This window comes from Erythrolamprus reginae, chromosome 2, assembly GCF_031021105.1.
Source record: "Erythrolamprus reginae isolate rEryReg1 chromosome 2, rEryReg1.hap1, whole genome shotgun sequence".
Taxonomy (NCBI): domain Eukaryota; kingdom Metazoa; phylum Chordata; class Lepidosauria; order Squamata; family Dipsadidae; genus Erythrolamprus; species Erythrolamprus reginae.
The window spans coordinates 180,893,505-180,917,838 of NC_091951.1; the positions used below are offsets into that span (position 1 = coordinate 180,893,505).

Sequence of the window (24,334 nt, forward strand, 5' to 3'; positions counted from 1 at the left end):
ACTTCTATATTCTCCTTTGCACGTGTACTACAAAGATATAATAATATTTATATACATGATACTAGAAAAGGAGAAACATTAGGACAAGGGACGGAAGGCATTTTGGTGCACTTATGCTAAGCGCGCTTAAGTCTCCACCAAATGCAATATTGAGTTAAGTCTCCACCAAATGCGGTATTAACTGCGATGAAGTAACGTTGTCTTCGTAAAAGACTTTATACTTTGCTTGTCAATACTTAAGCCGGCGAGACTTGCTTTGCAAGCCGACGCTCTAGATTAGAAAACAATTGACTCGACCGCGCTGCTAAAGTCGCCAATTGAACGCGTGAGCTGTTGCTCTTCTACTGCGCTTCGTCTGAACCGGGCCCACATTTTTGATGCTTACGGAATTTGCTTCCTAAGCCAGGGGTAGGCAAAGTTGGCTCCTCTGTGACTTGTAGACTTCAACTCCCAGAATTCCTGAGCCATTCATGCTAACTCAGGAATTCTGGGAGCTGAAGTCCACAAGTCACAGAAGAGCCAACTTTGCCTATCCCAGCCTAAGCTTGGGGTACCCACGTGCCAGTCGAGTAAATTCTTATTTAGGAGGCCATTTTCCCCCTCCTGCCAACGTTATGAACGCGTCTCCTTTCGCTTCGACGGTTGCGTAATAATCCTAAAGAGGAAACGCTTTCCCCCCTGGGTAAAATTCTTGCAATTCTATACAATGAATAATAAAACATTTGGGAGCGCCAAGGATGATGTTTTTAAGTTACTCGGACACTCGAGGGATAACTGCCAGCGGTGTGGGAGAGGAAGACTTTCGCTTCGATCTTTTTTTTTTAAGCAGAAAGAAGCAAAAGCGACCGAGCAATTGCGGGACCCTTCTGCTTGTAAAAGCGAGTGGGGAGTCCCGTGTCCTTTTTTCAAGTTTTGCTATGGTGTGTTTTTTTTTCAGCAGAAAACCTTCAAATACAAACGAGTCCTCCGTAGTTGTTGTTTTTTACCTGAAAAGACATTTGCAAGATTGCCTTCTTTAAATGGAAAGCTACAAGTTGCATATCTGTGGTTTCTTCCCCAAACCCCAAATACTTTAACCTTAGACTGTCTACAGTCGACGTCACTCCATTCCTAAGGGGTCTGTAAGGGGCGTGCATACCATTGTGCCTACCTTCCCTGTCCTATTGCCTAATTTACCTGTACCTACTTCGCTTGTGTTTACATTTATACCCAAACTTGCTACCTTGTACATGCTTGACATCCTTCCTTACATTGGCATCCTTCAGTCTCGAAAGACCATGGTATGCTCTGGATTCCCCAGAGCAGGGGTTGGCAAAGTTGGCTCTTCTATGACTTATGGACTTCAACTCCCAGAATTCCTGAGCCAATCATGCTATCTGAGGAATTCTAGGACTTGAAGTCCACATGTCATAGAAGAGCCAACTTTGCCTACCCCTGCCCAAGAGCATGAAGCCTGGGTAGGGTGGATGGGTGGGTGGATGGATTAGTTAGATAGATAGATAGATAGATAGATAGATAGATAGATAGATAGATAGATAGATAGATAGATAGATAGATAGATAGATAGATAGATAGATAGATAGATAGATAGATAGATTCATAGATAGATAGATAGATAGATAGATAGATAGATAGATAGATAGATAGATAGATAGATAGATAGATTCATAGATAGATAGATAGATAGATAGATAGATAGATAGATAGATAGATAGATAGATAGATAGATAGATTCATAGATTCTACCTAGCTGAGGTTCAACATGTTTTAAACATCTGAAGCTATGCAAGCCCTCAGGAGTAAGCAGCTCCGATAACAGGCGTGTTAGATAATGTTGAGACTACCTGAGTTTAACTCTACATTTCATTGTGAGATTTTATACACAGCTTTTCTTGTGAGATGGGATGCCCAGTGAAGGCTTTTAACCAAAATTAGCACGGCATAGGTGTATGAACAATTGTGCATGTAATTCCTCTGTATCTCGGAGAGGGTGGCTATATATTCCTTGGGCGCCTGGATGGCTATTGAAGGCTTGTTGTGCAATGAGCTGCGGTTCGGAATTTAATAGCATCCTTTATATATACACTGCTCAAAAAAATAAAGGGAACACTCAAAGAACACATCCTAGATCTGAATGAATGAAATATTCTCATTGAATACTTTGTTCTGTACAAAGTCGAATGTGCACAACAGCAGGTGAAATTGATTGTCCATCAGTTTTGCTTCCTGAGTGGACAGTTTGATCTCACAGAAATTTGATTTACTTGGAGTTATAGTGTATTGTTTAAGTGTTCCCTTGATTTTTTTTCAGCAGTGGAGATTTCGGGCTGTTTAGATATCATTTCTGCAAACGTGGGTGTAATGAGGCAGCGAGGGAGCACTTCAGTACCAGCCAAGCCCCTTTCCCCACGGGACGCGAGAGGCAGAACTCCCGGCGAAAACGACGCGCGCGTCCTAGGCTGCCCCATCTAAGGATCGCCGAAGCCGTCCGTGCGGACCCGCAGGAAATCCCTTGAAAAGGCGAGTGCGTCATGGAATTACTGGGAGGAGGGGTTAGACTAGATGGCCTTTGGGTCTCGCCTCCCTTCCGTGACTTCGCGTGACTCTCCCCCCCACCGTTCGAGAGGGAGGGGAAAGCCAGGGGGACCCACTCCTCGCGCATAGGGTGGGACCGTCGACCAGAGACGGGAGGGAACCGCGAAGCAAGATCGGGTAGAGGACGAGCGCGCGGAAGAGAAGCGCTTGGACTCCGAGCGTGGAGAAAGGTAAGCGGGGCGAGTTGAGACCTGAGTGATGGAAGGGTGAGAAAGCCCAGGGGGAAAAAATCTGCGGAGGAAGCGTGGAGAAAACCTTCCCCCGCGAAAAAAAAGGGGGGGGAAGGATCTGATGTGGATGAAGGTCTCTGAAGACATTGACAGCCCTCTCCCTCAAAGAGATCCCCACTGGAGAGCGAGGGAGGGTGTCCGCGCCCGGCTTTGCGCTCCGGGGGAGGCGAGAGGTGGCGAACGCTGCCCGTGGGACCCCGGTGGGACATCGGTCCACGCCCGTGGGTGTAGGCATTGCGCTCCAACCGCACCCGAAGGAATTGAACAGCTGCTTCCCGGCTTCGGCTGCCCCCGGATGGGGAGGGGATGGGGGAAAAACTCGCCCGGGCGAGGCTTTCGGGACTTACGGAGCGAGCCAGCGAGCGAGAAGAAGGGGCAGGTAGATGAGGAGGAGGAGGCGGCTGCCGAGACGGTAAGCTTTGGCTGGTGCGGGGACGGTCCCGCGGAAGGAAAGGAAGAGGAGCCGCTAAAGGGTGGTTTTGATCGATGGGGCGTTGAAGGGTGGTCTACCCTGCGGGGGTCTCGGAAGAGGCTTTCCAGCTTAAGTAAACTCCGGGGAAGGGTTTGGGGCACAAGGTGCCCGGAGGAAAGCAGCGATTGCGGGAGCCTCAAAGGAAGAAATGAGACAGGTAGGGTTCCCCGCCTGGGTTCACTGTTGCATATCCATCTCTCTCTCTCTCTCTCTCCTCTCTCTCTCTCTCTCTCTCTCTCTCTCCCCTCCCCCTCCCTCCCTCCCTCTCCCTCTCTCCCCCTCTCTCTCTCTTTCTCTCTCCCTCTCTCTCTCCCTCCCTCTCTCTCTTTCTCTCTCTCTCCCTCCCTCCCTCTCCCCTCCCTCCCTCTTTCCCTCCCCCTCTCTCTTCTTCTTCTTCTTCTTCTTCTTCTTCTTCTTCTCCTTCTCCTTCTCCTTCTCCTTCTCCTTCTCCTTCTTCTCCTTCTCCTTCTCCTTCTTCTTCTGGCCGGTCGCTTGTATCTTGAATAAGGTTGAACAGGCAGAAGAAGTGCCACCTGTAAAATTGCCCTTCCTTGTTGTACCACTACAATTGGGGAGATTGGTAGCTAGTGAATTTCTGACTGTCATCCAGTGTCTATTCAAGGAAAAAAAAGTTTGGAAACTCTGACTCCAGAATACCTGGCGTGCATATGATTAGGGTTATAGATTGGGGACAGCCTGCCTGCCACAGAGCTAGATATAGAAGAGTACAAGGAAGAATGTGTGTCATCTTTGTTTTCTGCCTGGGAACATCTTAGGGGCATCCAGTTGGCCATTGGTTGGCAATCAACGTTGATCTGATCCAGTTGGGCCCTTGGATTCTTAAGGTCTTGTTTGTTTTCCCCCCCCAGCTGTTTGGAAGAGCTTTATCTACCAGATTCCTTTTTTTCTTCCTTAGAACACTATATCCAGACTAGTCTATGAAGCAGACGTGGTTTGAGTTGCTTGAGAGGAAAGAGCTTCTGTGAATAGCAATAGCTAGGATTCGATATTGCTTGTAGAAAGCTGCGTAGAAGCCATGATTAGACATAAACTGGAGGGAATCCAATCCAGGAGGGTGAGGCTGGGCTATTTCCTTAAGGGCCCTCTTTATTATTTGTTTTCATATTTCTGAAAAGTTGCCATTGACAGCAAATGTTCCGAAGAGAAGCCTCCATGAGATATCCGCATACAATTATATAACAGTCCCCCACTCCAGTAATCTAAGAATAATTCCTAAGAGGATGGCAGTTTTGGGAAAGGTTAATTTTTCGCTACATGTATAGCCTCCTCCTGAAAATGAAAGGAATGCCTATCTCTACTTGTTTTATCCTCATAACATCTTAGAAGTAGGCTGAGGTCATCTCCATAGACATAAATACTTGATCCAGTCAACCCATTCTCTATTACTCTATGCCAACGGTAGGCAAAGTGGGCTCTTCTATGACTTGTGGACTTCAACTCCCAGAATTCCTGAGCCCATCATGCTAGCTCAGGAATCCTGGGAGTTCAAGTCCACATGTCACATAAGAGCCAACTTTGCCTATCCATGCTCTATGCTATCTACCTTTATATACAGTAACACTTTTAGTTGAATTTGCTTTTTGACAATCATTAAGTGCTGTACTTCATGATTCTTGGCGAATGTATCTTTTATGTACACTGAGAGCATATGCACCAAAGACAAATTCCTTGTGTGTCCAATCACACTTGGCCAATAAAGAATTCTGTTCTACTCCTCTCCACTCCACTCTACTCTACTCTACTCCACTCTACTCTGTTGTTGGTTTGCACAAACTAAACTAAACTAGCCCAACATACCACATGAAAACATATAGAAGGTTAAACTAATCCAGCTTAATGTGTTGCCTGTGTATGGCCACCAGGCCTCCATATTGTATGTGAGCTCAGCCACCAACTCCAAACAACTTGCTTTCCACCTGGTTCTTCTTTGGCAGGTTCTTCACCCCCATCCCTCCCTGGCAGGGACATGAGGGAGAGGGCGTCATCCAACCGCACTAGAGAACCAACCCAACGCATCCAGGTGGAGTTCAGTATGGCCCCGAGGAACCCCCATGTGAATACTTGCCTTTTTGCTGCTTGCCTGTGCCTTTGGAGAGGGTAAGTGATATGACTGTTGAGAGTGGAGGTGTCTGTTCTGGAAGAGGTAGCCTCAAGAGGATGTGGGTTTTGAAACCACTTTGAAGAGCTTTGGGATCAGGGCAAGGAGTACTGAAGAAGAGCAGTCTACTTTAAGCACATTTCCCCACCCACCCCTCTCCACAGAGCCAATAATAAGGTGAGAAACAGCCTCTGCAGCTATAGTCTCAGCTCAGTTTTTCCCTTTTCCTCTCCCCCCTCCCATTAAATGTGAGCACAATTCCTAAATGCCAGAAGAAGACAAAGCAGGGCTTAGAATTTAAATTGAGGGAAGCAAGAAGTAGGTCTCCCCAGAATGTGACCTTGAACATTATTTGTGGGATGAGTTGATCGCCTCTGAGCATGCCCCAGATAGCCCTATAAACACGAGGTGGCCAGAGGGAGTGGAGAATCGTGGGAAAGGAGATTGGATGACGCGCTTATCGTTTTATTGTGGGAACAGTTAATAAAAGTGGAATGTGAAATGTGGAATGTTCAGAAATCTGGAAGGTGGGTGGAATCCTCCAATCTTCTCACACTGGTAAGACAACAAATACCAACCACGTTGCCATCAGGGATGAGGACGCAGTTGGGTGAGGTGGGTAGGGGAATGTTTGAGAGAGTATCTTTGTCCACTGGCCAGAGGGTCAGGTGGATGTCATCCATGAGCCAAGGATGGTTGCTTTTGGTGCTGAATGTAGGACAAGAGTTGTACGTCATGTTTTTTCATCTCAGCAAGCAGCTATCATTAAGGGTGATTTTCATGTTGGCTAAAATAGATGCTGTAATAGCCCTATGTGGAACAACTATGGAGGTACAGTGATTCCTCGATTATCGCGAGGGTTCCGTTCCAAGACCCCTCGCGATAATCGATTTTTCGCGATGTAGGGTTGCGGAAGTAAAAACACCATCTGCGCATGCGCGCCCTTTTTTTCATGGCTGCGCATGCGCAGATGGTGGAGTTTGCGTGGGCGGCGGGGAAGACCCAGGGAAGGTTCCTTCGGCCACCCAGCAGCTGATCTGCTCGGCAGCGCAGCAGCAGCGAGCAGACGAAGATCGGGGTTTCCCCGCCGCCCATGCAAAGGGGAAACCCCGATTCGGCTCCTCGCTGCGCTGCCGAGCAGATCAGCTGCTGGGCGGCCGAAGGAACCTTCCCTGGGTCTTCCTCGCTGATGCCCCCCGCTCGCCCGCCCGCCGCCCGCCCGCCGCCCGCCAGCAAGAGGGGGAGAGATAGAGAAAGAGAGAGGAGGAAAGAAAGAGATGAGAGAGGGAGGAAGAGAGTGTGAGAGAGGAAGAAGCAAGATAGAGAAAGAGAGAGAGAAAGAAAGATGAGAAAGTAAGGAAGAGAGTGAAGTCATCGGGTGGGAAAAATCGCGATATAGCGTTTCGCGAAGAACGAGATCGCGAAAATCGAGGGATCACTGTATTTCTGATGTATGTGTCGGGCATCTTTTGTAAAGCCAAGAATTAGAATGAAACTGAAATGGGCAACTGCCATTAGCAGTGCTCCAGTATTAACTATTATTTTAAAAAATAATAATAATAATTAATAATAATTTATTGGATTTGTATGCCGCCCCTCTCTGTAGACTCGGGGCGGCTAACAACAATGATAAAAACAGCATTTGACAATCCAATAATAAAACAACTAAAAACCCTTATTATAAAACCAAACATACACACAGACATACCATGAATAACTTGTAATGGCCTAGGGGGAAGGAATATCTCAACTCCCCCATGCCTGGCGATATAAATGAGTCTTGAGTAGTTTATGAAAGACAGGGAGGGTGGGGGCAATTCTAATCTCCAGGGGGAGTTGGTTCCAGAGGGGCCGGGGCCACCACAGAGAAGGCTCTTCCCCTGGGGCCCACCAAACGACATTGTTTAGTCGACAGGACCCGGAGAAGGCCAACTCTGTGGGACCTTATCGGTCACTGGGATTCGTGCGGTAGCAGGCGGTTCCGGAGGTAGTCTATTCTACTCTACTCTACTCTACTCTACTCTACTCTACTCTACTCTACTCTACTCTACTCTACTCTACTCTACTCTACTCTACTCTACTCTACTCTGACAGGTATTTTTGTGAAATTTTCCAGACTGTTTGTCTTTATGCATTTATAGAGCCTTTCTCGCTCTAATGCCCCTTCCACCGCAGGTACTGGACTCAAATTCTTACCACCTCTGACAAGCCCAGTTACAACTAGACTTTGACTTACAACCACGATTGGAACCAGAACTTCCATTGCTAAGTGAAGTGGTTGTTAAATGAGTCACAGTCATTTTAGCCATGGTCATTAAGTGAAGCTGTCATTGTTGTATGAAACCTGCAGTTGTTAAGCAAATCTAGATTCCCCCATTGACTTTGGTTGTTGGACCTTGGTTAGGAGGGTGCAAATGGAGATCACGTGACCCTTTGATACTGCAACTATGACCATAACTTCTTGCTTATATCCTTAAGATTATTATTAATATTGATTGTTTCCTGATTGCTTATTTGACCCCTATGACAATCATTGTGTTGTACCACGTGATTCTTGACAAATGTATCTTTATGTACACTTATGTACACTGAGAGCATATGCACCAAAGACAAATTCCTTGTGTGTCCAATCATACTTGGCCAATAAAATTCTGTTCTGTTCTGCTCTGTTCTATTCTATTCTTCGTTGCCACAGCGTGAATTTTCAACATGTGATTGCAGGAACACTGTGACAATTATAAGTGGGGATAAGTGTCATAAGTCACTTTTTTTCAGCGCCACCATAACTTTGAACTATCACTAAATGCATGGTTGTAAGTCAAGGACAACCTGCATTGTGTTGGTCCGATGCATTTAGCTAAAAGATTCCAGATGGCCAAGCTGAGGATTGGAGAAAGCTCCTGCTTCTCATGTAACCCAGTGACCTCACTAGAGTAGAAAGATCTAGGACCTAATGTCCTGTTCCATAATTCCATAATTTCTCCTTCTGTAGATCAAGGACCTCTGCCTCTGAGAGTGGAACAGAAACCAGGATGTTCCCTGTTTTAAACCGTGTTGAAATTTGGACACGGTGTGGCATGCTCTTGTGCTGTTGCGGTTGAAGCTGAAGTAGTCATTGACCAGAAGGACGTTGCAGCATATGATCTTGTGGGCAATACTTAAATCGTGTTTTAGGCGCCGTAGTTCTAAACTTTCTAGACCCAAGATAGCTAGTCTATTTTCGTAGGGTATTCTGTTTCGAGTGGAGGAGTGAAGGGCTCTTCTGGTGAAATATCTTTGGACGTTTTCGAGGGTGTTGATGTCCGAGATGTGGTATGGGTTCCAGACAGATGAGCTGTATTCGGGAATGGGTCTGGCATAAGTTTTGTAGGCTCTTGTCAGTAGTGTGAGATTGCCGGAGCAGAAACTACGTAGGATCAGGTTAACAACTCTGGAAGCCTGTTACCTGTTAACCAGACAGGTAGCCAATGAGAAGTTTGCAAGCCTTGCACATTTGGAAGATATCCATTTGGAAAAACCAAAGCTTTAAAGTTAGCAGGGAGAATGAGGCCTAAGGCAACAGTCTCTGCCTTAAGTCACCTGCTTGCCACTGTTGATCGACTAAGCAAGTGGCAAAACGCAGCGGCCCTGGAGAGCTTCTCTACTGGAGTGTTTGTGTGAGTGGGCTTTGGAGAGAGAGAGAGAGGAATTTGCATGGTCCTTTTTCGGTGTTTTTTTTCCAGGCTGCATAACTATTCAAGGGTCACCCTTGGCCTTTTGGTGGCACGTCAAGGGTTGCATTCCAAAAAAGTGGGTAGATCTCTGGCACCAGATTCAATCTGCTTTAATTTAAACCTCGCAATAGGTTCGGCATTTTCTGCCTTTGCCCATTAAAAAAGTACAATTTGGGGGAACACGGAGGGTTTCATGTGTGTGTCTACATATGTGTCTGTGTGCAACTTTGGGACCCAAGCTGTGCCATCAGGTGATGGCCTTTCCCCCAATCTCAGATGCTTTGTGGACACCCCCAGCTCCAGGGAAGAAAGAGGTCCTGCGGTCCTTTTGGAGATTTACGGGCTCATCGCAGCCTCTGTAGACTTTAATTAATGTATGTAAAGACTGAAAGCTCCAAAGCCATTCCCCCCCCTTTTTTTGGGGGGGGGTGAAAAATCCAATCCAATGCATCTCACAGCCCTAATGGGAAATACTAGGAGTGGATGTTTTCCATTCTGCAGAGCAGGAATAGAAGTCATCACACCACCACTCCCATAATTTATCACAATGATCATGAAAGCTCTGGGGAACTTAGCTCTGGTTTATGAGTAGCCACTATAGATTACGATGAGCCAGTTACAGCAGTGTTTTTTAACCAGTGTGCCGCGGCACACTAGTGTGCCGTGAGACATGGTCAGGTGTGCCGCGAAGCTCAGAGAGAGAAAGAAAACAAGAGAGAGAGAAAGAAAGAAAGAAAGAAAGAAAGAAAGAAAAAGAGAGAGAGAGAAAGAAAGAGAGAGAGAGAAAGAAAGAGAGAAAGAAAACAAGAGAGAAAGAAAGGAAGAAAGAGAGAGAAAGAAAGAAAGAAAGAAAGAGAGAGAGAGAACAAGAGAGAGAAAGAAAACAAGAGAGAAATGAAGAAAGAGAGAGAGAGAAAGAGAGAGAGAAAGAGAGGGAGGGGAGGTGGGAGAGAGAAAGACAGAGGGAGGGAGGGAGGGAGGGAGGGAGAAAGAGAGCAAAAAAGAGAGGAAGGAAGGAAGAGAGAAAGAGGGATGGAGAGAGAGAGAAAAAAGAAGGGAGAGAAAGAGGGAGGGAGAGAGAAATAGAGCGGAAGGGAGGAAGAGAGAAAAAAAATGTCCAAACTTTTTTTAGCCCCCCCCCCCCCCAACTCAATGTGCCCCAGGATTTTGTAAATGTAAAAAATGTGCTATGGCTCAAAAAAGGTTGAAAATCACTGAGTTACAGCATCGTCCTCAGCTTGTTCGGTGTCAGCTGAATGTTCCGCTGGATTCAAACACGTTTCACACCCAAACTATAAGAATGAGGTCTTCAGGTAACAGGTCTGCTGCACCCTTAAGGGTAAACCTCACTGCTTAATGTAAAAGGTCATCATCAGTGAACTGTTGGACAATATTACTCAGTTTGTCATGTAGATGGTTGACTGGTTTAGGGTGGGGAATTTGTAGTGGGTGGGACATTTTATTCTATTTTTTTTATTCTATTTTTTATTCTATTTTTAAATGTACCTGTTCTATATTTATGTATGGTGGGACTGGTCTCTGGGTGTCCCACGACTTTCATTGCATATGACAATTCGTTGTTTTTGACAATGACAATAAATTTATTTATTTTTATTATTATTATTATTATTATTATTATTATTATTATTATTATTATTATTATTAGTTTAGCCACGGTGGCGCACTGGTTAGAGTGCAGTACTGCAGGCTATTTCTGCTGATCACCAGTTACCAGCAGTTTGGCAGATCGAATCCCACCAGGCTCAAGGTTGACTCAGCCTTCCATCCTTTGGAGGTGGGTAAAAGGAGGACCCAGATTGTTGAGGGCAATATATGCTGACTCTGAGTAAACCACTTAGAGAGGGCTGTAAAGCACTGTAAGGCAGCATATATTTCTAGTTTACTTTCCAGGAATGCAACCTGCTTTTTCGAATGCTGCAGTCATGCTTCTCTTGTGCCACTACTATGAATGAGAAATGCAGATGTGACATCTTCCGGTATCCAGGTTGGTTGGTTGGTTGGTTGGTTGGTTGGTTGGTTGGTTGGTTGGTTGGTTGGTTGATTGGATTTGTATGCCGCCCCTCTCTGAGGATTCGGGGCAGCTCACAGCATATACCAAAAAACATAACAATACAATTTATCCAATCAATATACTAAAAAGATTCTTTAAAATTCTAACTTTAAAACATTCATTACATCCTCCTCGATCCACAGCTCACATTAGAGAAACACCTTTCAGCTGTGGCGAGGGGGGCATTTGCCCAGGTTCACCTGGTGCACCAGTTGCGGCCCTATCTGGACCGGGAGTCATTGCTCACAGTCACTCATGCCCTCATCACCTCAAGGCTCGACTACTGTAACGCTCTCTACATGGGGCTACCTTTGAAAAGTGTTCGGAAACTTCAGATCGTGCAGAATGCAGCTGCGAGAGCAATCATGGGCTTTCCCAAATATGCCCATGTTACACCAACACTCCGCAGTCTGCATTGGTTGCCGATCAGTTTCCGGTCACAATTCAAAGTGTTGGTTATGACCTATAAAGTCCTTCATGGCAACCGGGCCAGATTATCTCAGGGACCACCTTCTGCCGCACAAATCCCAGCGGCCGATAAGGTCCCACAGAGTGGGCCTTCTCCGTGTCCTGTCAACTAAACAATGTTGTTTGGTGGGACCCAGGGGAAGAGCCTTCTCTGTGGCGGCCCCGACCCTCTGGAACCGACTCCCCCCAGAGATTAGAATAGCCCCCACCCTCCTTGCCTTTCGTAAGCTCCTTAAAACCCACCTCTGCCATCAGGCATAGGGGAACTGAGATATTCTTTCCCCCTAGGCTTCTACAATTTATGCATGGCATGTATGTATGTATTATTGGTTTTATAACAAGGGTTTTTAGCTGTTTTAATATTGGATTGTTACATGCTGTTTTTATCACTGTTGTTAGCCGCCCCAAGTCTACGGAGAGGGGTGGCATACAAATCCAATAAATAAATAAATATAATTCATCCAATAAATCGTACCAACGACATTCGTTGGTCAGGGGGCAGATCTAATGTCCCCAGGCTTGGTGGTAAAGACTTATTCCTGTCCCCAGTGAAAAACTGCTTTTTGGGGGGGGGGGTCGTATCAAATGGAGAAGGACCGAGACAGTGCTTGGTCTTTGGCAGAATTCATCTGTAGAATTCCGTTTAGGCAGAAAGCATTTGCGGTTGTTATGAGATACTTTCCTGGAAGACTGTGTATGATGGCAATAGCACAGCATGTTAAAGCTGTACATCCAACTGCTGGGCGGATGTCCTGAGCCCATTGGGTGGTTGCTATGGTGGCCTCTTCTCATCAGGAAGCCTGGCTCCCTTCCCTTTTCCCACATTCGTATGTCTGTGTCTCCCACTGCCTGGGCTACTCCTACTCTGCTCCCACTGCTGCAGAGACACCCTGCTTTAGATCTGGGAGGGGCGCTGCCTTTTGTCATGGGAACATCCTCCCCTTCCCCCTCGCCCATTTTTGGGTGCTGAGCCTTGGGGGGATACTTTTGATCTCCAACCTTGCTTTTATCTAGTGCCAGAGGGGGCCCAGGTAGGGAATTTCCCCCTGCAAACTCCACCACCCAGGTGCAAGCCCTCTCCCTTAGGTGGGGGAGCCTGGCTGGATGGCCATAAAGCCTTTTTAAAACAACAACAACAAATCTTCACAAATGTTTGACAAGATGCACTTAGCCCGGCTCTATGTGGAGAAAGAAACCTGCGTGGATTAAAAATTAAAATGAAGGAGATAGGGATTTTCATTGCCTATTTCTCTCACACGCTCCATCAGTTTGCCTTCTGCCCCTCTGTCAGAATATAAAACCATCTAGAAGGTTTTGTAGTGGAGCCAGGGTTGGTGGCCAAGACATCTGGGTCCTCTTCTCTCTCATGGCAGAGATAAGAGGAAAATACAGTGGTACCTCTACTTACAAACGTAATTTGTTCCATGACCAGGTTCTTAAGTAGAAAAGTTTGCAAGAAGAAGCAATTTTTCCCACAGGAATCAATGTAAAAGCAAATAATGCGTGTGATTGGGGAAACCACAGGGAGGGTGGAGGCCCTGTTTCCTCCCAGGAGATTCTTAGAGAGGCCCCACGGAGGCTTCTTCCCATCTCTGCCAGCCCTGTTTCTTCCCAGGAGATTCCTAGAGAGGCCCCACAGAGGCTTCTCCCCGCCTTTGCTGGCCCTGTTTCCTCCCAGGAGATTCCTAGAGAGGCCCCACAGAGGCTTCTCCCCACCTTTGCTGGCCCTGTGTCCTCCCAGGAGATTCCTAGAGAGGCCCCACAGAGGCTTCTCCCCGCCTTTGCTGGCCCTGTTTCCTCCCAGGAGATTCCTAGAGAGGCCCCACAGAGGCTTCTCCCCACCTTTGCTGGCCCTGTTTCCTCCCAGGAGATTCCTAGAGAGGCCCCACAGAGGCTTCTCCCCACCTTTGCTGGCCCTGTTTCCTCCCAGGAGATTCCTAGAGAGGTCCCATAGAGGCTTCTCCCTGCCTTTTCTGGTTACAATTTCAGAGGCTCGGGTGTGTACGTGGAAAATGGTTTTTGAGAAGAGGCAAAAAAATCTCGAACACCCGGTTCTTATCTAGAAAAGTTTATAAGTAGTGGCGTTTGTAGGTAGAGGTACCACTGTATGCATATATGTATGCATGCATGTGTGTGTATGTCAGTAGTGAGTTTCACAGATCTATTTCGGCCTTATTTTGGCCTCATCAGCTAGCCATACCCACTGGGACTTGAACCTGCAATCTTTGCCTTGTAAGGCAGAGAATTATCCTCTAGGCTACAGTATCCAATGTATGTATGTATGTATTTATGTATGTATGTATGTATGTATGTATGTATGTGTGTATCACATGTCCATACATACATACATACATACATACATACATATTGTATGTATGTGTGTGTGTGTGTACAATAACCCTTGACCTACAGTACAACCATAATTGAGCCCAAAAGTTCTGTTGCTAAGCGAAGCATTTGTTAAGTGAGTTTTGCTCCATTTTACCACCTTTCTTGCCACAGTTGTTAAATGGACAACTCCAGTTGTTAAGCTAGTAACCCAGTTGCTAAGTGAATCTGGTTCATCCATTGATTTTATTTGCCAGAAAGTCACAAAAGGAGACCCCAAGGTATCGCAACCACCATAAATAAGAACCAGTTGTCAAGTGTCTGGATTTTGACCATAGTATGCCGCCCCGAGCATAGTTCCCTCTAAGCTGAGCAGTGACCAATCGCTCACTTAAAAATCATCATCAACTAAGAGTTTTCCAAACCTGCCCAGAAGTCGAGAGGGAAAGAGTGAGAGGGAAGGAGAGAGAGAGGAAGAGAGAGAAACAGATAGAAAAAAGAGAGGAAGGAAAAGAGAAAGAAAAAGAATGGGAGTAAGGAAGAGAGAAAGAAAATCAAAATCTAGTTTGAAACTAGCTCAACTATTTAAGTGGCATTTTGATATTGATAGAGTTGCCCTATTATGAGCTCACTGTTATAGACACACAGTACAGTATTTTATTTTGAAATTCTCTGAGGCAAAACAGGGTGGGTTTTTTATTTGTTTGTTTGTTTGTTTATTTATTTATTTATTTATTATTTCTGTGCCGCCCAGTCCCGAAGGGACTGCCGCTCAGACAGTATACTTTTCCGCCCACCCCCCAAAAAAATTAGAGGGAACACTGGCCCCGAGTCTACGGAGAGGGGCAGCATACAAATCTAATAAATAAATAAATAAGTTGCAATGATTGTAAATGTCAAAAACGATCATCAGTCCCTCTTTTTCCCCAGCACCATTCAAACAGTCACTAAATGAACTGTTGTCAGTTGAGGACTACCTGTATTTAAATTTATTAGCCGACCAACTCCGGTGGTCTTTGGAGTTTCAGAACGGGTCAACTTCATTCTTCAATTCTCACCTGGAAGTGGAGAATACCTCCCCTATCTGAAAATACTTGGAAAAGAAAGAATTCTGGTGCCTGGGAAAAGAGGCAGAAATTGTGCTGCTCCAGCATTTTGTGTGGCATGTTAGAAGCTACCCTCGCAAGCCTTCCCTTGATTCACAAGCCTCTCCCTCTTGCTTGGTATTTAAGCCAGAGAGCCACGACCATTTCCTGCTGGGTTAGGTTATTTATAATACATACAAATTTCCTCTAATAAAAAATAAGCAGCATAGCACAATAAGCAGCTACTACCAGCTGTTACAACTATTCTCTTCTGTTCCCTGGTCTGGTGGTTAGGAATACTTTTACTCAGTCAGTGACTGGTCCCTTAATTGGAGATCCTGGACATAGCTCAATGACCATAGGAAAGTAATATTCATCAGTTACTACTCTGGTAGAAAAGTATCTCGCACAGTGGTGGAATTCAATTTTTTTACTATCGGTTCTGTGGGCATGGCTTGGTGGGCATGGTATGGCGTGGTTTGGTGGGCGTGGCAGGGGAAGGATACTGTAAAATCTCCATTCCCACTCTACTCCAGGAGAAAGTTACGGAAAAATCCCCTTTTCCTCCTGATCAGCTGGGACTTGGGAGGCAGAGAATAGACAGAGGCCAGGCCAATCAGAGGTGGTATTTACCAGTTCTCCAAACGACTCAAATTTTCCACTGTCGGTTCTCCAGAACTGGTCAAAACCTCCTGAATCCCACCTCCAACCTCACAGAATACTGTACACCTGCCCAGACTCATGAATCCTATTCTATCTCTTTAACAAGTATGGCAATTGATGCTACCATTACAGTTTTAATGTGGGAATAGTTAAGAAATGTGATTGGTGGAGTCCTCCAACCTTGACCTTGAGCCTATGGTGGCACAGTGATTAGAATGCAGTACTGCGGGCTAATTCTGCCGACTGCCAGCAGTTCGATCCTGACCGACGCAAGGTGGACTCAGCCTTCCATCCTTCCGAGGTGGGTAAAATGAGGAGCCAGATTGTTGGGGACCACAGACTGACTCTGTAAACTGCTTAGAGAGGGCTGCAAAGCACTATGAAGTGGTATATAAGTCTAAATGTTATCGCTGATCATTTCTCACCAAGCATCACTTGCTGGTAGGACAGCAAATACCAATCACATTCCCATCAGGGATCAGACACAGTTGAGTGAGTGTCGGCGAGTATTTGAGAGACTACAGGGGGACGTTCGCCCAGGTTCGCCTGGTGCACCAGTTGCGACCCTGTTTGGACCGGAAGTCACTACTCACAGTCACTCATGCCCTCATCACCTCGAGGCTCGACTACTGTAACGCTCTCTACATGGGGCTACCTTTGAAGAGTGTTCGGAAACTCCAGATCGTGCAGAATGCAGCTGCGAGAGCAATCATGGGCTTTCCCAAATATGCCCATGTTACTCCAACACTCGGCAGTCTGCATTGGTTGCCGATCAGTTTCCGGTCACAATTCAAAGTGTTGGTTATGACCTATAAAGCCCTTCATGGCACTGGGCCAGAATATCTCAGAGACCGCCTTCTGCCGCACGAATCCCAGCGACCAGTTAGGTCCCACAGAGTGGGTCTTCTCCGGGTCCCGTCAACCAAACAATGTCGCTTGGCGGGACCCAGAGGAACAGCCCTTCTCTGTGGCGGCCCCGACCCTCTGGAACCAACTCCCCCCAGAGATTAGAATTGCCCCCACCCTCCTTGCCTTTCGTAAGCTGCTTAAAACCCACCTCTGCCCTCAGGCATGGGGGAACTGAGATACTCTTTCCCCCTAGGCCTTTACAATTCTATGCATGGTATGTTTGTATGTATGATTGGTTTTTATATAATGGGTTTTTAACTGTTTTTTTAGTATTGGATTTTGTTGTACTGCCCCTCTCCGAGTCTGCGGAGAGGGGCGGCATACAAATCCAATAAATAAATAATAATAATAATAATAATAATAATAATAATAATAATAATAATAATACATTTATCCACCTGTCAGATTGCCAGATGGATGTCAGATGCACAGTTTGTGATCCGTTGGCTAATTTTGAACACAGGTCTAGCACTTTTCTGAAAGAGAGCGAAGCATGTGTCCCTGGATGGAGGCAGAAGGGCACAATATAAAGCAAAGTGGCCATTGACAGTGAGCTACCTGCATATTTAGCTAGCCCTGCAATGGGATTCCAGTGATTGCAGCTAATCCAGTTTTGTTCCCATGGCTGGCCGCACCTGGAAGGACATGAAGAACCACCGTGGTATTAGAGCAGAGCAGGCAGAATTCTTCCATTCCAAGCCCCAGGTAATTAAAATAGTAATAAGGACAGCCATATGAAATCCCTTGTTGGCAGAAGCGTGAAAATAAAATTGTAATGTGACAAAAGCCATAACATGCAATTAGCAGAACCCTAATTTCCTTTTTACACTGTAGATCACGTGAGAGCTTTAGTCCTAATTTTTAAACATTGGATCCAGACCTACTCTGAAAGAAAGTTAAACTCATATTTGTTTGTTTTTTTTTTAAAAAAAACAGGCCTTTCAAAAGAATGCTAGAACTTGACTTATTAGGAGTGTACATAAGACCCTGTTAGATTTTTGAAAAGTGCTGGTCAGGTCATATGTGAGTAACTATGTACAGTGGTACCTCTACTTATGAACTTAATTTGTTCCGTGACCAGGTTCTTAAAGAGAAAAGTTTGTAAGAAGAAGCAATTTTTCCTATAGGAATCAATGTAAAAGCAAATATTGCATGCAATTGGGCAAACCACAGGGAGGGTGGAGGCCCTGTTTCCTCCCAGGAGATTCCTAGGGAGGCCCCACAGAGGCTTCTCCCTGCCTTTTCTGGCCCTGTTTCCTCCCAGGAGATTCCTAGAGAGGCCCCATGGAGGCTTCTCCCTGCCTTTTCTGGACCTGTTCCCTCCCAGGAGATTCCTAGAGAGGCCTCATGGAGGCTTCTCCCTGCCTTTTCTGGCCCTGTTTCCTCCCAGGAGATTCCTAGAGAGGCCCCATGGAGGCTTCTCCCCGCCTTTTCTGGCCCTGTTTCCTCCCAGGAGATTCCTAGAGAGGCCCTATGGAGGCTTCTCCCTGTCTTTTCTGGCCCTGTTTCCTCCCAGGAGATTCCTAGAGAGGCCCCATGGAGGCTTCTCCCTGCCTTTTCCGTTACAGTTTCGGAGGCTCGGGTTTGTAAGTGGAAAATGGTTCTTGAGAAGAGGCAAAAAAATCTTGAACACCCGGTTCTTATGTAGAAAGGTTTGTAAATAGAGGTGTTCTTAGGTAGAGGTACCACTGTACCTCCTAGATCAGTGTCTGATTTGCTGCAATTCTGAAAAGACCACCAAGTCTTAGAGCTGCCAAATTGCAGCATCAACAATTTGTAGAAAAACACAGATGGTAGGCACCTGGCATGCAGTCTTTCCCACAACCTAACCCAAATGGCTACTGTACTAAGGGCAGTTTTTCAGCAATGTGAATGGGTTATAGGACTTTGGCAGATCCCAACTCTGTCCACACCCACAGCCAAGCTGTGTTAGATCAGGATGAAATTCAATTTTTCCTCCCTACCAGTTCTGTGGGCATGGCAGTGGAAGGATACTGCCAAATCCCCATTCTCTCCCCACTTTGGGGCCAGCCAGAGGTGGTATCTACCGAACTACTCAAAATTTTCGCTACCAGTTCTCCAGAACCTGTTAGAACGTGCTGAGTTTCACATCTGGATTGTATCAGTGGTCAAAATGGTTTCAGGAGAGGAACCCTTTCACGACTTTGAAACTAGGCCAGCTAAAGATAGCTCCAAATCACCGTAGCTCTGCTGAAAGGGCAAAGGCAAAGGCAACCCTGGTCTATGGTATGTGGGAATGGCCTTGGGAGACAGGGGAATGAGATGCTGCCTAGGAAAGATAAGTAAGGCGAGGAGAGGGAGCCCACAGTTGCATAACAGGCAGAGAAAGAAACTCAGAAATAAACTCCCTCTAACGTATCAAGCTGTTAACGGATGCAACCAGAGATTTATACTTTCAGTTTTGTAATATACAAATTAATACGGTATAGCCTTGCGATAAAGTAGAATGACCTCATCTGGTTGTGTTTCCTTCTGATCTACCTGGGAAGCCTGACACCCTGGGTGGACAACAGATTTAAAAAATGGTTACCGGGCATGTTGATGTTACAATTCGGATGTCAGCCTTCCCAGACACACCAGATAAGAAATACAACTAGATAAAGTAATCCTTCTTAATTGTAAGGTTACTTGAACAGAATCTTGCAAGTCTGAGAGTACAAACCTCCCACCGTCACATTTAATTGCTTGATCCATTTCTTTCTCTGACCATTAAGCTACTGATTTTTTTTTCCAATGAGCATCTCTTTCTCTTATTGGCCAAGGTGATCCACATATTCCATTACATCAAGGGATGCTCTCACTCTCTCTCCCACGCCCTCTCTCTTTCCTAACTCATTCTTAATCTGAGATCAAGCAATAACTTTAGGGGAGGTATCCCAAATTTTTACTGCCACGCTGTGAGCGTGGCTTATTTTGTGGGTGTGGCTCGATGGTCATGTGACTGGGTAGGAGTGGCTTGCAGGCCATGTGATAGGTGGGAGTGGCTTGACAATCATGTGACCGGGTGGCTTAAAGGTCATGTGACTGGGTGGGAGTGGCTTACCGACCAAGATAAGTTTTCAAATAGGTGCTTGGACTCTTTTTTCAGTCGATTAAGTCACATTATTTTATTTGAATAGCCACAAAAAGAACAAATGATAGACAGCATTATTGGTTGAGGTGCACAGTCACATTTTAAGGTTTTTGTACTGAACCCACAAGGTTCAGTATGATAACAGATTAGGCAAACAGCTCAATTTTCTTTAATTGCTAAAAAAGTTCAGTTCTAGATAATGATTAAAATGATTTAAGCGTTTATGGGTAAAAACGTACTCTTTAATTATTTCCTATTTTAAAAGTAATTAAGGATCATACTAAGGTACTAGAGAAGGAAGGACAATAAAAAAATATTTGGAAAGCCGCCCCAAGTCTTCGGAGAGGAGCAGCATGGAAGCCAGATAGATAGATAGATAGATAGATAGATAGATAGATAGATAGATAGATAGATAGATAGATAGATAGATAGATAGATAGATAGATAGATAGATAGATAGATAGATAGATGATAGATAGATAGATAGATAGATAGATGAAAGATAGATGATAGATAGATAGATGATAGATAGATAGATAGATAGATAGATGAAAGATAGATGATAGATAGATAGATAGATAGATAGATGATAGATAGATAGATAGATAGATGATAGATAGATAGATAGATAGATAGATAGATGAAAGATAGATGATAGATAGATAGATGATAGATAGATAGATAGATAGATGAAAGATAGATGATAGATAGATAGATAGATGATAGATAGATAGATAGATAGATGATAGATAGATAGATAGATAGATGATAGATAGATAGATAGATAGATAGATGATAGATAGATAGATAGATAGATAGATAGATAGATAGATAGATAGATGATAGATAGATAGATAGATAGATGAAAGATAGATGATAGATAGATAGATGATAGATAGATAGATAGATAGATGAAAGATAGATGATAGATAGATAGATAGATGATAGATAGATAGATAGATAGATAGATAGATAGATAGATAGATAGATGATAGATAGATAGATAGATAGATGATAGATAGATAGATAGATGAAAGATAGATGATAGATAGATAGATGATAGATAGATAGATAGATAGATGAAAGATAGATGATAGATAGATAGATAGATGATAGATAGATAGATAGATAGATGATAGATAGATAGATAGATAGATAGATGATAGATAGATAGATAGATAGATAGATGATAGATAGATAGATAGATAGATAGATGATAGATAGATAGATAGATAGATGAAAGATAGATGATAGATAGATAGATGATAGATAGATAGATAGATAGATAGATGAAAGATAGATGATAGATAGATAGATAGATAGATAGATAGATAGATAGATGATAGATAGATAGATAGATAGATGAAAGATAGATGAAAGATGATAGATAGATAGATAGATAGATAGATAGATAGATAGATAGATAGATGAAAGATAGATGAAAGATAGATAGATAGATAGATAGATGAAAGATAGATGAAAGATGATAGATAGATAGATAGATGAAAGATAGATGATAGATAGATAGATAGATAGATAGATAGATAGATGAAAGATAGATGAAAGATGATAGATAGATAGATAGATAGATAGATAGATAGATAGATAGATAGATAGATAGATAGATAGATAGATAGATGAAAGATAGATGAAAGATGATAGATAGATAGATAGATAGATAGATGAAAGATAGATGAAAGATAGATGAAAGATAGATGATAGATAGATAGATAGATAGATAGATAGATAGATAGATAGATAGATGATAGATAGATAGATAGATAGATAGATAGATGAAAGATAGATGAAAGATAGATGAAAGATAGATGATAGATAGATAGATAGATAGATAGATAGATAGATGAAAGATAGATGAAAGATGATAGATAGATAGATAGATAGATAGATAGATAGATAGATAGATGAAAGATAGATGAAAGATAGATGAAAGATAGATGATAGATAGATAGATAGATAGATAGATGAAAGATAGATGAAAGATAGATGATAGATAGATGATAGATAGATAGATAGATAGATAGATAGATGAAAGATAGATGATAGATAGATGATAGATAGATAGATAGATAGATAGATGAAAGATAGATGAAAGATAGATGATAGATAGATGATAGATAGATAGATAGATAGATAGATAGATGAAAGATAGATGATAGATAGATGATAGATAGATAGATAGATAGATAGATAGATGAAAGATAGATGATAGATAGATAGATAGATAGATGATAGATAGATGATTGATAGATAGATAGATAGATAGATAGATGATAGATAGATAGATGATAGATAGATAGATAGATGATAGATAGATGATAGATAGATGATAGATAGATAGATAGATAGATAATAGATAGATGATAGATAGATGATAGATAGATAGATAGATAGATAGATAGATAGATAGATAGATAGATAGATAGATGAAAGATAGATGAAAGATAGATGATAGATAGATAGATAGATAGATAGATAGATGATAGATAGATAGATAGATAGATAGATAGATAGATAGATAGATAGATGAAAGATAGATGAAAGATAGATGATAGATAGATAGATAGATAGATAGATAGATAGATAGATGAAAGATAGATGAAAGATAGATGAAAGATAGATGATAGATAGATAGATAGATAGATAGATAGATAGATAGATAGATAGATAGATGATAGATAGATAGATAGATAGATGATAGATAGATGATAGATAGATAGATAGATGATAGATAGATGATAGATAGATAGATAGATAGATGAAAGATAGATGAAAGATAGATGATAGATAGATAGATAGATAGATAGATAGATAGATAGATAGATAGATAGATAGATAGATAGATGAAAGATAGATGAAAGATAGATGAAAGATAGATGACAGATAGATAGATAGATGAAAGATAGATGAAAGATAGATGATAGATAGAAAGATAGATAGATAGATAGATAGATAGATAGATAGATAGATGAAAGATAGATGAAAGATAGATGATAGATAGATAGATAGATAGATAGATAGATGAAAGATAGATGAAAGATAGATGATAGATAGATAGATAGATAGATGAAAGATAGATGATAGATAGATGATAGATAGATAGATAGATGAAAGATAGATGAAAGATAGATGATAGATAGATAGATAGATAGATAGATAGATAGATAGATAGATAGATAGATAGATAGATGGATAGATGAAAGATAGATGATAGATAGATAGATGGATGGATGGATGGATGGATAGATGATAGATGGATGGATGGATAGATGATAGATAGATAGATGATATATAGATAGATAGATAGATAGATAGATAGATAGATAGATAGATAGATAGATAGATAGATAGATAGATAAAATAGTGCATAAACTTACTACCCCCACTGCACACACACACACACACCATGGGGACAGCAGCCCATTACTGGATGGTATTCATTTATTTTCCCCACAGGTTCACAAATGTGAGTGCCCATACATATTTGCTTCCATCACACATGTCCCTCTAGTGCATGTATATGGCCTTCCGCACATGTGTTTTGCTTGTGCATGCAACTTCAAAACATGCCTAAAAAGAACAGTATAGGGCCTGGGTGGGTGAGCAGGCCCACTCGTGGGTTGCTATTATCAGTTCGCCCGAACCGGCTGAAGGTCACCTCTGAATACAATGCTTCCTGCCCATTGACTCTTTTCCTCTCAATTTTCTCTCTCTCTCTTTTAGGATGCTGGGCCACAGTTCCTTGGGACCCAAAGGGATGGCAGAATCTGTTCTGAATTCTAATGCCATGTGCATGACTCTGCCCTGGCTGACCCGGCGCCAATTTGGACTCTGTGTACGCAGCCCAGAGGTGATGGCGTCAGCCTTACAGGGCATCCACCTTGCCCTGCACGAGTGCCAACACCAGTTGCAAGAGAGGCGCTGGGATTGTTCGGACCTGAGCAGTGGGGGCACTGTGCTTTTTAACAGTGCTATCCTGAAGAGAGGTGAGCGGAGGACTAAGTGGGAGAAAATGCCGGGCAGGGGGACTGAGATTTTCTTCCCTCTTGGTTGGGGTGGGGGTTGGAGTTGGGGTGGGGAATAAAATTAGGAGTTAGTCCCTTAGACCAGGGGTAGGCAAAGTTGGCTCTTCTATGACTTGTGGACTTCAACTCCCAGCAAGCCTGAGCTAGCATGATAGGCTCATGAATTCTGGGAGTTGAAGTCCACAAGTCATAGAAGAGCCAACATTGCCTACCCCTGCCTTAGACTATCCACTGTTGATCTCTCCCGATTCAGTAAGGGGCCTGCATAAGTGCAAAAGAGTGCCTTCTGTCCCCTGTCCTAATGTTTCTCTTTTACTAGTATCATGTATATGAAAAGGTATCATGTATATAAGGGCAGACTAGATGGACCATGAGGTCTTTTTTTGCCGTCAGTCTTCTATGTTTCTATTATATCTTTGTATACCACCAATGAGTACTTGACAAAAGAAACAAATAAAATAAATCTCTCACTGCCCATGAATCCCATTCTATCCTCTCCTTTTCCCCTTTACTGGTACAGTGCCCACAGAGAAATGAAGTAACC

General features: G+C 43.4%; 1 protein-coding gene across 1 annotated transcript in view; it reads left to right on the top strand.

Moving 5' to 3' along the window:
- The first annotated feature begins 2,686 nt into the window (after window positions 1–2,686).
- Window positions 2,687–24,334, top strand: part of WNT10B (Wnt family member 10B) — a 40,048-nt gene continuing 18,400 nt past the window's right edge. Inside the window, exons 1-3 of the mRNA XM_070736019.1 lie at window positions 2,687–2,765; window positions 5,253–5,415; window positions 23,489–23,751. Coding sequence (XP_070592120.1) covers window positions 5,285–5,415; window positions 23,489–23,751 — 394 coding nt within the window. The 5' untranslated portion in view covers window positions 2,687–2,765; window positions 5,253–5,284. The remainder of the gene's footprint in view (window positions 2,766–5,252; window positions 5,416–23,488; window positions 23,752–24,334) is intronic.